A 16,919-nucleotide genomic window follows, 5' to 3' on the forward strand; every position below is an offset into this window, starting at 1 on the left:
TACATGCCATAAATTTCTCAAAGGCATCACTTCTGTCCTGTGTACCAGTGTTAAGGTTGAAAGCAGCGGGATTGTAGAAAGTGCTGAGTCACTTTAGCTCATGGATGACTGGACTAAGATGCCCATGCCTGCCCTGATAATTAATCCTCTTCATGGATGGCTGAGGAACTAGAAGTCTGATTGAATATTTAATGGTTGGACAGTGCAGCCACACACCTGCAGCCGCCTAGACTATCAACTAGTCCAGAGATACACACGTATCTCTTAAGAAGCTTCATGGAGAGCAGGGGCGATTATAGGATTTTTTTAATGGGGTGACACAGGGGGGACCAAGAACCAGTCAGGGGGGTCCATGGGAAAAGTTATGTGCCTCAACAATAGTGGGATGACATAAAAAATGGCACTGCAAAAGTGCCTAGACAACACATCTCTGTTTTTAGAAATAATTAATCCACTTTAATCCAATGGCGTTGAGCAATGTAAAATTGACGACACTCTAATCCAATGGTGTCGTAAATATACGGGAAATAATTGGTAGTGAACCAGACAGTGAATAAGTGTGTTCTACTTCAAACGGCGCTGCAGATTATGACATCAGTACAGCGCGAGATTTTAAATGCACCCGAATTGCTCCTGCAGATGTTATACTCTGATCAGTCTGTGCTGTTGGGGGGAGCACAAGGGGGCAAAGCATATTTTGTGGGGGACCAGTGCCACCCTGTGCCACCCTTTTAGACACGCCCCTGATGGAGAGAGAGAGATTTTTAACATATACATTTATTCAATCAATCAACAGTGACAAGAAACTCAAAAGAAAGAAATTAAATCTTCCTCCACCACAGCACAAAGTACTTAATTGAAACACCACTGTAGTACAAAAGTGTCACAAGTCTCGGGGTGAGACACGGATACATGGACAGAGGACCCAAGTGCAGACAGTGGGTAAGGGGTTAACAAGACAGACTTTAATTATAACTAAAAAATACAAAACAAAGACCCACGTGGGGGAACATAACAAAACTTAGCAACAAGGACAGGGACTAACTAGACTAGAAATAATAACAACACTTGACATAACCACAATAAACTAAACTAACTACAGAACAGTAACTCACCCACATGACACAGTACAACATAACAGTACAATGATCCGACACCAGACAGAGAACACAGCGGCATTAAATAGAGGGACAAATCAAAGGGGAACAGGTGTGGGGCATGAACTAATTAACAACCAATAACGAGAGACACAAAAGGGCGGGAACACAGACAAGGACCGGAGAGAGTATTGAAGGCCGACAGGGTCAGAATGACTCTCTCCACACATAACAAGGGATCCTGCCGTGATTCTACCACAAGATCAAGACAGACATGACATGACGAGGCAGAATCACGGCAAAAAGTTACCAAGTCCTTCATCCCCTTATAGTAACTGAACTCAACTGAAATTCTTAATTTAATAAAGTCCTTAAACAACACGAGAACATCTTGGTCATGTAAGTTACTTATTCTATTTCTCCTTGAAATGTATATTGCCATTTTTGCTTGCCCAACCATAAAGTTGATAAGCTGCCATTCGAATCTTTGATTGCGGCTGTAACCAGCCCCCAGAATAAAAGCAGTGAAAGTGAAATTTTCCCCAAAACCTAAAAACAACTGTCCCAACAAAACAAATAAAGGTTCAAGCGTGTTACCCTCCAGAAAGCAATTAAAGATTGTCTCCCCGAGCCCACAAAAAACGCAGCTATCCCTGATGTTGGGATTAATAATAGAAACAAAAGAATTAACAGCAACAACTCCCTTTAAGATTCTCCACTGCAAGTCTCCAGATTTCTTAATCAATGGCGGTTTATACAGAACCCTCCAACTTGGTTTAATTTCATCATCCAGTTGCAGTTTGTCCCTCCATATATTATCAGTTTTTTTCACACAGTGTTGTTTTAAAAATCAATTTGACAAAGCATTTGTACATAGTTTTCCCATTTAGTTCCTCAAAACTTTTGCTGTTTTAGAGAAAGAAGGGCTAATTTAGTGGCTTACAAGGATAGTTCGCCAAAAAAATGTAAATTCTGTCATCATTTATCTACCCTCATGTTGCTAATAACCTGTAAATGACTCTTTATCTTGTGGAAAACTAAAGATATTTTGAGAAATGTCACAGTGACTTTGTGTCCAAACAATGGAAGTCAATTGGGTCAGTGTTGTTTGGTTATCAGCGTTCTTTAAAATATCTTAGAAAGTCTTTAAGGTTTAGAATGATTAGTAAATAACTACAAATGTTATACATTTTTGGGTGAACTATCACTATGGCATAGTGTAAACATGTATATTGAGCCATTGTGCACACGCAGATGACAGAGTTCAAACCTGGCTTGCGTCATTTGAATCTCTCAGTCATTTCTTGTCCTTTCTTTTTTTCTCTCTTCGTCCATATGGTCAATAAACATTGCAAAAAATGTTAAAAAGAGAAAAGTTACTTTACAATGTGCTGAGGCAGAATCCATGGAGAGCTTATTGATGTTGAAGGCCATCTGCCCTTTGTTGATTTGGTATTGACTCAAAGCTTAAAATGCCAAAGTTGAATTAATGGCACATGTGTGGATAATACATGCTTGACATTGTCTGCCATGTGTGTGCACGTGTTCTCTGCAGGAACGTGAGCTCAGCTGGAGAAGAGGCCCGCCGCAGGATGAGGGAGTGTGAGGGGCTCACTGATGCTCTGCTTTATGTCATTCAGACGGCCCTGGGCACCAGCGAAATCGACAGCAAGGTTTGACTTTTCTCTCTTCTGTCTTTCTATGTGTATTTGCTGTGAACGTGACTTTTTTAAAACGGAGGAACCATTATTTTAACTAAAGAGCCATTGTAACCTAATCTGTTTGTAACAAGAAGTAGAGTTAAATGTAGTAAATTTTCACACTTCCACACTTGAATTCTTGAATTCATAGGGCCGATCCCATGAAAATGCATGAGATGTGTCAGTGTGTTTCTCTTCATAAAAAAGAATAGCTTGTGCAATAAGCATTTTAACAAGAGGCATTTGTTCCATTCCATTGTGTTCGTGCTAACACCTTGCTCGATTTCCTTTATTTATTCCAATTAAAATAATAAAAGACATGTTTGTTTTCACATGGTGGGGGTTTTGGTGTGGAAGGGTGGGAGGTTTGTTGAAGTTGAACACACACAGGTAGAAACAAGTCTGTGCCTCTGATAGAATCGCTTGAGTTTGCTATCTGTTCATGGAAATAGAGCGTCTGAACTGATTTACAGAAATTAATTACATTTACCGCCTGTTATGTTGCTTTTGGTATTGAAGTTTAAATCAGAGACATTATGGAAACATCTATATCTTAATACACTCGCACTTGCAAGTTTAACAGTCTAATGAAACTGTCTGGCCAAATAAAAAACACTTTTAAATTATTACGATGTTCACAAAGTTACTTAATTTTATATTGCCAATGCAAGCATTGCAGATTATATTGGGAATGATCAGAATATCATCCCGGCTCAATTTTTAACCAACATCACTAATGCACCTGCTACAGAATGAAACAGATCAGCAGTGCTCATCCATACAGCTTTTCCCCAAAAGAATGATAGACATTGTGTCAGACAGATTTATGTCAGTCATTGCATTTAACAGCAACATAAGAAGCAACAAAAGAACTCCTTCTTATAGCTTTGGTTGCTATTAAGAAAGGTTTATGGTAATTAAGTCACAGATTAAGTCATGCAGTCACACACGTCTTTATACCGAGCCAGTGTTTTGTTTGATTTTTGAGGGGTCTCTGTTACTGGCATAATACTTTGTGAGAACCAGTTTGAGTGAGAAAAAAACACTGTCAAGGTTTAATCCTTCAGAAAGCATTTACAAGATCAAAGTCGTCCTCTTTGTTTTTCCCTGCCTCGCTGCTCATCACAATAGGATTAGTTCTTCAGCTCTCTACTGGAGTCCGTCCAGAAGACTAATCTAACAGCAGACTATAAAGAGTTCAGAGCTCAATAATGCACAGGCCTCACTAAGAGAATAGATTGTCTATCAAATAGAAAAAGACACCTTCCAAAACCTGAGATGCTTACAAAGGCAGCATTTCAAGCAACCCAGTCTCACGGCAGTTCGTGGCATAGAAACCAAATTTGGAATCTATTAAGTCGTGTTCATGGACACGAATATCCCCATTTTTTTCGTGTCAGTGAGCACAACCTTTTTTTAATGTCACTCAGCATGACTTTTAATACACAGACTGCGTGTGTATTTACATATTTATAACCTGATATCAAAAGAAGTCTTACATATTTTAGGATGTGGCTAACTAACACCTTACTTCACCCCAAACCCTGAAATCACAACCGCAAAGGCTAATTTAGCTAAAAATGCGAGTTTCACGAGGTGGCAAAACAATGATAAATGGCTCCCCTAACCCCGCCCCTAAATCAAATCATAAGAAAAGTTAACATACCAATGAGATCGTAGGAAATAGGAATTCACACGAATGAGCCACCTTTTAAAATGGGTATGAATTCCCATCTCATTGCGTATTAAAATACGTTCGATTGAAAGTCGTGCTGGGTGACGCGAAAAAGTCGTGCTGACTGACACCAAAAAAGGGGGAAATTCGTGTCAGTAAACACGAATGAATAGATTACAGTTCGTGACAATGTCACGAATTCCCGTGAGACTTGTGTTGTTTCAAGACAGTAATAATAATAATAAAGTAAGGGATAATGCACTGAAGGGGTTCATTCTGCGATAACATCCGGCTGTCTGTACATCATTCCGCTTATTACACTTACCTCCTTACCTCATAAGTAAGTTCTTGAACATTAAATATTGATTTGAAATATTTTATTAGCTCATTTTTAACGAATGCAGACCATCTGCGAGGAAAAGTCAGTGGGGTCCATTGTTGTTGGGTTATCAGCGTTCTTTAAAATGACATGGAGTGAGTAGTCAATGGGGTCTAAGAACTGTTTGGTTAAAAGCGTTCATAAGGACAAAAAAAAATGATACAGATTTGGAACAACTCGAGGGTGAGTAAATGATGACAACATTTTTATTTTTGGGTTAACTACCCTTTGGGATGCGTTTGGCACTTTCATGCTTGACACTTTAGAGATTGGTGATAGAAAACGTGTTTGATTTCGGTATTAAAGTTAGACACAACGTTCAAATGCCAGGAATAGGCAATTTGGTTTGTAAACATAGTGTCATGTTATTAAAATGCATATTTATATTTCGTTTTTGTGTAATATTAAACTGTGCCTGTCAAAATGATTTGCAGCATCCGGGTTATCTGGCAATATCAGACCTTGGAATGTGGCGATTGGCTAATCACAATCAAGTATTCCAGAACGCCGTGTAATAATCATTAATAATAGCCAATAATAATAATGATTCCTCGATTTAAATAACCTTAGAAATGGACAGAAGGAATATTGATTACATTTCATTCAATCCTGACAAGTCTTAAAAATATGTTTTAATAAAAATGATCATCTTACTCAATATTTGAGTCTGCTTCATTTTTAATGCTCACCAAAGTACCGCTTTCAAGTAGTGTTCCTGTAGCTCAATTGGTAGAGCATTGCATGAGCAGCGCTTCAATTCCCAGGGATCACAAGTAGTGATGAAATGTACCTTGAATGTAATGTAAGTCGCATAAAAATGTAAATGTAAAACGTAAGTCAAACTATAAAATGAGTTCAGAGGGTGTGGAGCGTGGAGCTGCTGCCTACATCTTGGAGAGCGTTCCAAAGCAGTCACTTGTGTTGGTGCGTGATGGTTAGGATTCTGCTTTAAAAGGCAACTGGCTATCTCTAAGATGCACACTGGGTTTTGGAATAGTGACTGTGTGAAGTGATAAATATTTCTGTCAAAAGATAACATTGTCTTGTCACGGCAGTCTTCCATTGCGCAGTTGGGCAGAATCGCAAGTATTTCCATGTACACTTGCTCTTTAAAATTGTTTCTAAAAACGTTTCTCTCAATTCTTTGTGCATCAAACATCTTCTAGACTATCGAGAACTGCGTGTGTATCCTGCGGAACCTGTCGTACAGGTTGGCTGCGGAGACGTCTCAAGGGCAGCAGATGGGATCGGAGGAGCTGGACGGGGTTTTGTGCACCGATGCCAGCGGCAAGGATGCTGAGAGCTCCGGCTGCTGGGGCAAGAAGAAAAAGAAAAAGAAGAGCCACGATCAGGTGGGCCGGGGGTTTTTATCCCTGCAGCTGGAGGCAATTAGCATCACTTAGCGGTATTCGTGTGCGGGTCGCCTGCGTCGACACTCGTCCTTCTCCACTGGATAATTACGTATTTTCCAGGCTGATTTCATTTAGTTTCTGAAAACAGATGTAGATAGGGGCATCGGGGGTGTTTGTTCAGGATTTGCATGGGATGAATGGCGAGGTAAAAGGTGGTATTACTTCTCATTGTGACTTTTAAATAACTAAATTCTCCGGGAGTCATCTGTTCTTTAACAAAGATGCAAATGGACATCTGGCTGTATGATGGTTGAGTTTGCTCGTCCATTCAATTACTCTGTATCCTAAACGACAGCTTTTAGCGTAGAAGATAAGAGAACTTTATTTCTCATATACCACCAGGCTACCTTTTTGACGTTTATATAACCAAACTAAAGCCACTGTAAATACTTGGAGAAAGGTTCGTTTAGGTTCGAGTTCTGGTTTTGACAGTTTTATAAAGTGCCGTAAATAAAATGAAATGACACTTTTATTGATATCTTGCATTGAGTAAATGGACTTACGTGGACTCTGTCTCTGCCTTCAGTGGGATGGTGTTGGGCCTTTCCCTGACTCCAGTGATCCTCCTAAGGGACTACAGATGCTGTGGCACCCATCTATAGTGAAACCTTACCTCACTCTGCTGTCTGAATGCTCAAACCCGGACACGCTGGAGGGAGCGGCAGGGGCTCTACAGAACCTGGCAGCGGGTAGCTGGAAGGTAGGCCCCAACATAAAACCTGTGAGTAAACCTGCACCATAAGAGCAATGAACCAACCAGATTGGCTCTGACACCCACCACCAACAAAGACAAGAACACATTAATACAAGCTTTGATGAGTTGTGGCCTATTAAAGGGACAGTTCACCCTAAAATGAAAAAGAAAATTCTGTCTTTTGTGTTGTGCAGAAGAAAGTCATACAGGTTTGTAATGAAAAAGAAGTCATGATGATGGAATTTTCATTTTGGAGTGAACTATCCCTTTAAATTCATAGGATTTTTGTTATCTACATACAGTTGTCTAACACAAACCTAAAGATGTGAACTGTATATTGAGAACAATGTCTCCATTGGGTGTAGACAAGCTGTGTAAAATAGCTAAAACTCACTTCTTTCATCTGGAAACACCTTAAAAAGAGCTTCTATTTTTCTTGTATTCTCAATTTCCATGCAAAGTCATGGAAGTCCAAAGAGTGACTCATATTCAGTGTCAAAATCACCAATTTAGCTCCTTAAAATCTTCTATTGTCCTCCATTACTTCTACACAGAAAAATAAAAGCAAACACATTATGCTGAAAATTGACACTGAATTCCCAGTCAATGTCATTTTGTTCTGTTAATGTGTTGTTGATTGTTTTGTACAAATCTGTATAAATGAAAACGAAACAAGATATTTTTCAAGACAGCAGTGAACTGAAATGAAGTCTCCTGCGTCTCAGATTTTTGTCCTGAGGAGACCCAGTGAGCTCACATTTCAGAAGAGATCAAGGCAATATCACAAACTGTGCTTAGATATGCCAAGTCACCAAAGTCAAAATAGATATGAAGAAATAAAGAGTCCAATGTGAATTTAAACATTAAACATTAAAGAAATAGTTCGGCCAGAAATGAAAATTCGTTCATAATTTACTCATCCTCATACCATCCTAGATGTTTATGGCTTCCTTTCTTCAGCTGAACAAAAACAATTTTCTATCAAAATGCCATTATTTTATCGGATACAGTGCCAGTCAAAAGACATAACAATCTTATTATGTGAGGGTGTGTACTTTTACTTTTGTAGACAAAAATATACAGTAATTGAGCCAACGTATTAATTTCTTCTGTCATTAAAAAAATCATTTTAAATGGATTATTTGGATCAAATAATAAATCAAAAGCAGCCAATAAAAGTCCAGCAGAAAACATTAGAAATGTATTAAGAAATTCTAGGCAAAGGTAGAAGACTTTGAAGATGCTAAAATATAACACATTGCTAATTTATTTTGGATGCTTTTAGTCACAACATAATTCTCACAGTTGTGTTATTCCATGATTTTACTACTATTCTAAATGGAAAAAATATAAACAAACGGTAAGCGTTTCCAAACTTTTGACTGGTATAGTGTATATGGGGGTCAACGAGACAAAGCTCCAAAGCACCAAATAAAATATACACAGAGAAAGTAAACACAAAATGTTGTAAATTATGAGAACTTTTATATTTTGGTGAACTATTCCTTTAAATAAAATCAAATGGAGCTGAAAGATGCTTTTCACATTAACTGCATACTCAATTTCTAACCATATGTTAATAGTGATCCCATTTGGTTGTTCTATAAGAAACATATGAGAAAAGTTGTTAAGAAATCACATGAGCTGTAAAAGAGCAACCTCCGAGCAACGGCAGTTTTTCTTGTAATCCTTTTGACTTCCGCTGTTATCTGTGTCATGTGTCTGTAGTGGTCAGTGTATATTCGAGCAGCGGTGAGGAAAGAGAAAGGCCTGCCCATTCTGGTGGAGCTGCTGAGAATAGACAATGATCGAGTGGTGTGTGCTGTGGCCACGGCTCTCAGAAACATGGCTCTCGATGTCAGGAACAAGGAACTCATAGGTATGTTCAGGATGCCAAAGTGTATTTGCCTCAAGCTAACATTTTCTCTTTGACTTCAGCCGAAGAGGTATGTGTACCCTTAAATTACTTGCGAAGTAGAGGCCTTTCAAGATTTATTTCCTTTGTGTGTGTATTCATGCGTTTTAGGTGTGGGCATTTTTTTTGCAGCGCTTCTATTGCATTCTTAAGTGAGTCAGGCTGGCATTGTTTGAATGGCTGCTCGCGACACCCAGAGACTATTGATCTTTTTAATAGTTTGTATATTCTGATGGGCCCCGTGTCTCCATGGCAACCGCTCTCATTCTTTCGGTCCAGATCCGGCCCCTACGCGAGTCGGAAGACGTGCGAATCCATTGAGAAATGTAGGGCAAAGACGAACATCGTCAAACTGTACAAATGTCGAGACGCCATCCCGGAATACCGATCCCTCGGGTTAATTACGGAAAGAGCTGTACAAATGTCCTCCATCATTTAGCGAAATCAATAATGGAACAGGCAAAGCTGCAAGTGCTCATGGGAACCTTTCCTTCATGTGATTTCAATGAGTGTCGGTGGAAAGAGGTTTTCTAGCGCAGGTTATTGCGGAGAGATTCAGCCCCTGGTGGGAATAAGCATTTCATGGTCACGTTTATGTGTAAGCGAGCTGCTGTGTAATGATGCGGGTATATCGGAGGGTTTGGCATTTCCACGGCTGCAGTTGGAGCAGCCCTGAGGTTCAGCCGCCACCTCCTCTGCAGAGCACTTAAAGAGCTCTGAATGCCCACAGTCGAATCTCAGTCCCTCCAATCAAATGTGCAAATCCAATATCCGCACCACAGAAAGGCCTGTGGTTCTCACAGTAAACAATGTGCAATACTTAGGTACTGTTGATACTAAATATATGTAGCTAATTACATTTTTACAATAAAATGATAGATAAAAAAATTAAGAGACCATTAAAAAAAATAATGTACTATTTCTAGATATGTGTTTTTGTTTCATTCTGTAAAATATTAAAAACTCTTTCTCCTAAATTTATAATTAAAATATTTATTGTATAAATATAGTTAAGGCATTTATTTGCAGAAAATGAAAACTGGAGAAACAGGTCAAAATAACAGAAAAGATGCTCTGTATTTTTTCAGACCTCAAATACTGCAAAGCAAACAAGTTCATACACACTTTTACAAGAGAAATGCTGATTAAGTGACCATTTAAAATCGTCTCTTAATTTTTTCCACGGCTGAATATGCGAAGATGTCAAATATGTCACAATTTCAAGTAACGTGTTAGGATCTTGACTTCGAAACATTAGAGAATGTGTGATTAAACAGGTTGTACCTTATAATTTTACAATATTCACTTTTTATCTTGATTCCATCATTTAATTTCCAAATGTAAAGTAAAGAATGCAATTTTCATTTTTTATTTCTGAACAATGTGCTTTCACTCAAGTGTTTATTCTAAATACCTAAACCTTTGAATTGAGTCAAATTTTGAAAGTATATTTTTATTCGCACACCCGTTAACAAATACTTTTTCATTCATGTCAACCCCAAAGGCAAGTACGCCATGAGGGATCTAGTCCATCGTCTGCCGGGGGGGAACAATAACAACAGCGCTGGCAGCAGCGGCACCCCCAGCAAGAGCATGTCTGATGACACCATCACAGCGATCTGCTGCGCTCTGCATGAGGTCATCACCAAGAACATGGAGAACACCAAGGCCCTGCGTGATGCGGGTGGCATCGAGAAACTCATCGGCATCGCCCGCAGCAAAGGCGACAAGTTTGTATCTAGTGTTCCTCACGGTACAAAATGATCAGAACTAGGACTAGGCAGTAGGGCTGTGTTCAGAATATCGATATGGCGATACATCTTCATGAGCTCCCGACGATGCGCGCATTGATACATCTGCCTCCGTATCGATTCTGCTGCACTTTTGAAATTAGCCAATTATTATGCAAAAAATACTGTGAGACAGTAGATGGGAAACTGTATTTATTGCCCCAGCGGGCGTCACATTATGTAAACTGCATTTATAACACCTTTACATTAATAATACATATAATATTATATCTAGTTTATATTAAGTTAACCAATATTATATCTAGTTTATATTAAGTTAACCATATCTTCAATTCAACACATTTCTTTTTAATTAAATCTATTTACTCTGACTGCACGTTTTTGCATATATTTTTTCGTTGTACATAGTCTATTTGTAAAACACATGCATACATATGATGTAGCCTAGAAACCCTAGAAACTCTTTTAGAAATAAGGGTCTCTGTATCAGGACTTGATCTTCTGCAACTTTATACTCATTCTCAAAACTACTTTATGCATTGATGAGTAGTTATGAATGGCAATTTTCTGCAAGTATATTTTGCTCTAAATCTGTCATATGAGAAATGTAATAAAAAATTGACCCATATCGGGATACGTATCCTGAAGTTGTTGGCGATACACAGCCCTACTAGGCAGTATAGCACAAAGAAATCCAGTCTTGTAATACATTGTTTTCTTAAAATTAGATTCAAAATTCAATGTAACCGGAATGAATTCATTTATATTCAACAATAAAACAATAGACAGCAATAAACGACAATCTTTTACCGTTAGATTTTTAATGCATCACAAATCCAAAAGGCTTGCATAAACATTTATCATCAGCAAGTGATGGCATTTAGACAAATCGTTGAAAAAGATGAATGAATTGGTTCATTAAAATGGGCCGTTTGAACTGATTTGCTTTTCAAATTTGACACAGTTTTGCTACCAAAATTGAACATGAACCGTGTTTCCCCGCAGACACACACCAAAGGTGGTGAAAGCAGCATCTCAAGTCCTCAACAGCATGTGGCAGTACAGAGACTTGCGAAGCCTCTATAAGAAGGTAATGATTTTCATCATCTTTACAAGCAAAGTTTTACAGTACACTTGCCGTTTTGAAAGGAAGTAAGCACCACTTTTAACCCTGGGTTATGAAACCCTGCTTTTGGTTATCACCGTTTCGTGTAAAACAATGGCAGGTCTGAATGTGACATAAATGTGCAAACAGAAATGTGAATGCAGGGTTTAATGATGTGCAGTGTGAAACCTAAATACACAGGAACTCTTTTTAACCACGGGTAAAGGATGAACAGTGTGAAACGTAATCCAAGATCAACCAGGCTTGTTATCTACGCTTAAGAATAAATGCTGTTGTGAAACATCGGGCTGCCGGGCCTGAACGTGCTTCTCTTTTGACTGCCATCTTTTGTAATGACAGGACGGCTATTCTCAGTATCACTTCATTGGCTCTTCATCCACAATTGAGAGAGACAGACAAAGGCCTTATTCCTCCTCTCGCACTCCATCTATCTCTCCGGTGCGGACCTCGCCCAATAATCGATCAGGTAAAAGCCACTCCATGTTACTCCGTTTTGACAGCGGGTGATATCATTGACATTTCCCTTGCACTCTGTCATCATCAACATCTTTATCTCTTTCTCACAGGTCGATTAGAGGTGTAATTCAACGCCGAGCTATAAAAAGTACATTAACGCGACAAAAAAAGAGAGCGAGGTGTATTTATGCCATTATCTGGTCATTGAAGGAACACAGCTGTCATGATCGGGGTACATCCAGATATTTATCCATTTAAACTGATGGCAGTGCTTTGGGAGTGTAGGAGTGCTGTACTGTGTGTCAGGGTGCACATCCTTATTACACAGTGCTACCGAAGAATCTGTTCTGCTTTATTAAGCCGGGCTTTGTTTAGCAGGCACTGTCTGTTCTTTAGACAAATGTTTCCAGTGGAAACGTTCAGCTATGCACTATTATTTATTGGGGCCAATTTGATTTCCATCTGTTTTTCCTAATGCTCTGGATGCCATCTTTTTTCGGACTAAAACTGATTGTATATATCTTAGGATCGGTTTGTATAAATATTGTACTTTTGTATGTTTTATAAGAACGAATAATGTTTTTGAGCATGACGATGCCTTCAGTGGCTCTTTTTTCACTGCAGCAGTTATATTTAAAGAAAATAAATCTGTTGATAACCCTGTTTTTTCCCTACACTACAGTGTTCGGCACTAAGACTTTGTGAATATTATATCTCTGCTGTCCTTCTGCAACCTCGTATCTCCATATTTCGTGATTTCTTTTTTTTGTCATAAAGCATTAAAGGGAACCTGGTGTATAGAGAGATGTATGGCTTAATGCGTTGTAATAGCCCTACACTACTAGCATTTGTCGTTAGAAACACATCAAATATTTTCAGTTCTTAAAAAAACCCTAAATGTAATACTCATTTTAACCTAAGGAGGCCGCCATGTTCTTTTTCGATGACGTAAACTGGTTGCACGCACAGCTAGGCAGCCAAACTAAACACCGACACACTAATCAATTCTTCAGTAAATATAAGGTTCTGTAGGATAATATATATATATATATATATACTGTATATATATGTGTAACAATGTTCACAGCAAGGAAGAAGGAGGAGGGAACGGCGAACGTTGAACAACAAAACTTTAATAAAATAAACAAATAACAAAACTAAAGTAAAATGCCGGCAGGCCCCTCACGGTCGACTGCCGGTCACACATAATAAAACATAACGTAAAGTCCAAGCCTGGTTCTCTCTCATCCTTTACTGTTGTCGCTCCTCCTTTTACATAATGCTAAAAGAAGAAAGAAAGAAAATAAAGATGCTATTTGGTTTATTTTCCTACATTTTAATATTGTTTGTCAGAAACAACACAAACATGCATATTAATAACCAAAATCATTTCGAATTTATCATATATACGATGTTTAAGCCATTATACAATGCATTTTATCCAGATTTGGACTTTTTGATGTTGATTTATCTACATCAGTAGCCTAACGGTATTGTCTTCTCTCCCTCGGTCATTAGCTGACGGGGGCTAATATTCACGTGTGCTCTAATACAGAATAAATAACCAAACCGCAGGCATTATTATTGTGTTTATTTTTTTTTTTTTTTTAGATTTAGATTCAATTTATTGTCATTGCACATGTACGAAGGTACAAGGCAACGAAATGTGACCTCTGCATTTATCCCATCCAGAGAGTAGTGAACACACGTACCCCCGGAGCAGTGTGCATATATTATCACTATATTCTCATAATGTATAAAGTATACGATTATGGTGGATGCTGATGTCTTAAATAGTCTTAAATGTCTCAAAGGCGGTAGTTTAAAGCTACGATTTAATGCACGCTCACCTTGAACAGACGTCTAATACTGAACGCGTTCTTCTTTTATGTTTTTTATGTATTTTGTGTCAAGAGGACATACCGCCACCTACTGTCCCTGTGTGTTTGTATAGCTGATCTTATGTTTTACGTGTCATATTTTACTGCTATATATGGAAAACGTGTGTGCTTCGCTGTTGCGAAAGAGAACAGGTTTAGGTCGCAACCATTTGACATCATGGATTCTGACGCAAAAAAATGGCGGCCTCCAAGTAAAAATATGTTTTCAGTTTATGAATACTGTGACAGTTACACAGTTTTTTTATTTCACAATTATAAAGTCAATGCCATTGTTCATATATTAAGCCATACATCGCTCTATACCCAGGAATCCTTTTAATATTATTAGTCACCCTTTACGTTTGTCACTGGGTTTTGCAAATATCTAGCCGATAAAAAGTATTTAAAAAATGCTTGTCAACTTTGACAACACAGTATGTAATCATATAAAAATTACAGTGTTTTTCCATTTCCCGAATAACAGCCAATTTGGACCTACAAGGTTGCAGAAGTACAGCGACGATATGCTAATAATAATATGCTCACGTTTTATTAGAATTTACAGCACATTTGTTTTACCTGCTGCCCACACCTTTTACATTTGCAAGTAAAAGTTGTACATTTTCAGTGCTTTGTAACCGCTGATAATTTTGTGAGGTTTTGTGCAAATGCACTGGTGGAACCCGTAAACAGAAAGAGCCGGAATAAACAAACCAAATAATTTAAAATCATGATCAAATTATTAATCAAAATCAAAAATAATTGATTTTTATTTGTTATTATTTGGTTGTCTCACAGGAGCAGTCTTGAAAACTTCTTTATCGGTCCGTGTATCATCTGATCATTTGATTATTCCATTCAATATAACAAACGGAAAAAGAAAAAAAAGTCGATATTTCGTTTTTCCGTTTTTCTGTATGCACAAAAATAAAAAAACGATGTTTTTCTTCTTATTTCAGCCTTAAAAGGTAAATCCAATAAATAAATAAACCAAAACGAAATAACGACCCTAATTATAGTTTTTTCATTTTGGGGTGATTTCCCAGGGTCTTCTAAGCGCACGCTTTGCGCATGCGCAATGTACAGCCGCTTACCGGGATCAAGTGCATGCGAACTTGCGAAGCTCGAAATGGAAATGAAGGCATTTGCATATGCTTTGTTTGTACTTTTCACTCCCACTAAAAGAGTCACACTGAGAGAGGAGGACACGACGATGAAAAATATTTTGAACAATGCCTAACGTTCACATACAATACTTTCCAGAGCTTACAGTCGAAGTTTGTTAGCATTATTGCTTTTAATATGTGACATTTAAGTTAACAATTAAGTAACCTCACTCAACCGAGTTCATTAGGTTACCCCAGCTAAAACTACTGTCCTGCTATAGAGTAATTCATAAAAGATGTTCGGATTGTGTTGAAACTGTGAGGTTTTTATGTAGTCATTTGCACTATTACATTACATCAGTTTAGGCTACTGTTTTTAGGTAACATGCCAGAGCCTGTATATGGAGGACTAAACCTGCAAAAATTATAAATAAATAAATGTATAAATAAATAAATGTATAAACGAATAAATGTAATAATATGAAAATAAATAAAGGAATGAATGGTTTGATAAAACAAAATAATTCGTTTTAGCTATTATTGATCTTAGCTTTAACTTTTCTTTTCATTTTTTAAATTGATTTATTATTTTTTGTGTCCATTTTTTAATTATTTTTAATTATTATTATTATTTATTTTTAGATTATTTTATTTATCATTTCCTTTTATTTTTACATTTATTTATTTATACGTTTATTTATTTTTATATTTATTTATTATCGCATGTATTTATTTCCACTTTTATTGATTTATTCTTGTATTTATTCTTACTTTTCTGTGTCTTGTATGATAATTAGATGGGTTGGTCTTGCCTACTATTGGTTCAGCGTAGATTGAAGCGTTTGATCGATTACTCTTGACTTGTTTTGGACTAACGTCACGTCACTCACTGATCTTTTGCTTCTTGTATAACGTTAAGTAACTATGGCGGGCGCACAATTAGCTAGAGAGTTACAGCATTTAGCCAATGAAGTCGATAACCATGCATCAAATGACTGTGTGTCATTCAGATTAGGTGCACTTATTGATGTTTTATTACAGATTGACGGCGAGATAGCTAAAACGAATTATTTTGTTTTATCAAACCATTCATTCCTGTATTTATTTTCATATTATTACATTTATTCGTTTATATATTTATTTATTTATACATTCATTTATTTATAATTGAGGTTTAGTCCTCCATACCTGTACCTCACGGAGGGACCATAATAATGTTGCAGTGTTCCCCAGAGAGCCTCTTTTCCGATATCTCGTGATATGTCATATTATTTAAAAACATTTGATGAATATGAAACATGTACATCTCGAGTGAAGCCATTGTAAATGATAACTGATCGATCGCGAGATTGGTGAAGAGCTCTAGGCGCGCTGCCGCGCTCTCAGAAATCCGTGCAACATCACCAAAAAATGAGAAAAACAGTAATTAAGTTCGTTATTTCGTTTTGGTTTATTTATTTATTGGATTTCCCGTTTCAAGATGAAATAAGAAGAAAAACATCGTTTTTTAATTTTTGTGCATACAGAAAAACGGAAAAACGAAATATCGACTGTTTTTTTCTTTTTCCGTTTGTTATATTGAATGGAATAATCAAATGATCAGATGATACACGGACCTTTATCATTTACTTGTGCTACTTTTTAATTATTTGTATGTATATGATAGCTTATAAATAAGTTTTGTAGTTTTTATATATTGTATATTTAGATTTAAATCAAATGCACAAA

General features: G+C 37.4%; 1 protein-coding gene across 10 annotated transcripts in view; it reads left to right on the forward strand.

The window, feature by feature from the left end:
* ctnnd2b (catenin (cadherin-associated protein), delta 2b) overlaps nt 1-16,919 on the forward strand; it is an 88,407-nt gene that overhangs the window by 67,545 nt on the left and 3,943 nt on the right. For 6 of the 10 annotated variants that reach the window (XM_057333860.1, XM_057333862.1, XM_057333863.1 and 3 more), the window contains 7 exons: nt 2,653-2,770; nt 6,018-6,203; nt 6,790-6,984; nt 8,686-8,836; nt 10,377-10,602; nt 11,629-11,713; nt 12,089-12,215. In XM_057333860.1, the coding sequence (XP_057189843.1) occupies nt 2,653-2,770; nt 6,018-6,203; nt 6,790-6,984; nt 8,686-8,836; nt 10,377-10,602; nt 11,629-11,713; nt 12,089-12,215 (1,088 nt within the window). The remainder of the gene's footprint in view (nt 1-2,652; nt 2,771-6,017; nt 6,204-6,789; nt 6,985-8,685; nt 8,837-10,376; nt 10,603-11,628; nt 11,714-12,088; nt 12,216-16,919) is intronic. The other 4 variants (XM_057333861.1, XM_057333864.1, XM_057333866.1 and 1 more) reach the window with 1 other exon arrangement.

The sequence above is a fragment of the Triplophysa rosa genome, linkage group LG5 (genome assembly GCF_024868665.1).
Source record: "Triplophysa rosa linkage group LG5, Trosa_1v2, whole genome shotgun sequence".
Taxonomy (NCBI): Eukaryota; Metazoa; Chordata; class Actinopteri; order Cypriniformes; family Nemacheilidae; genus Triplophysa; species Triplophysa rosa.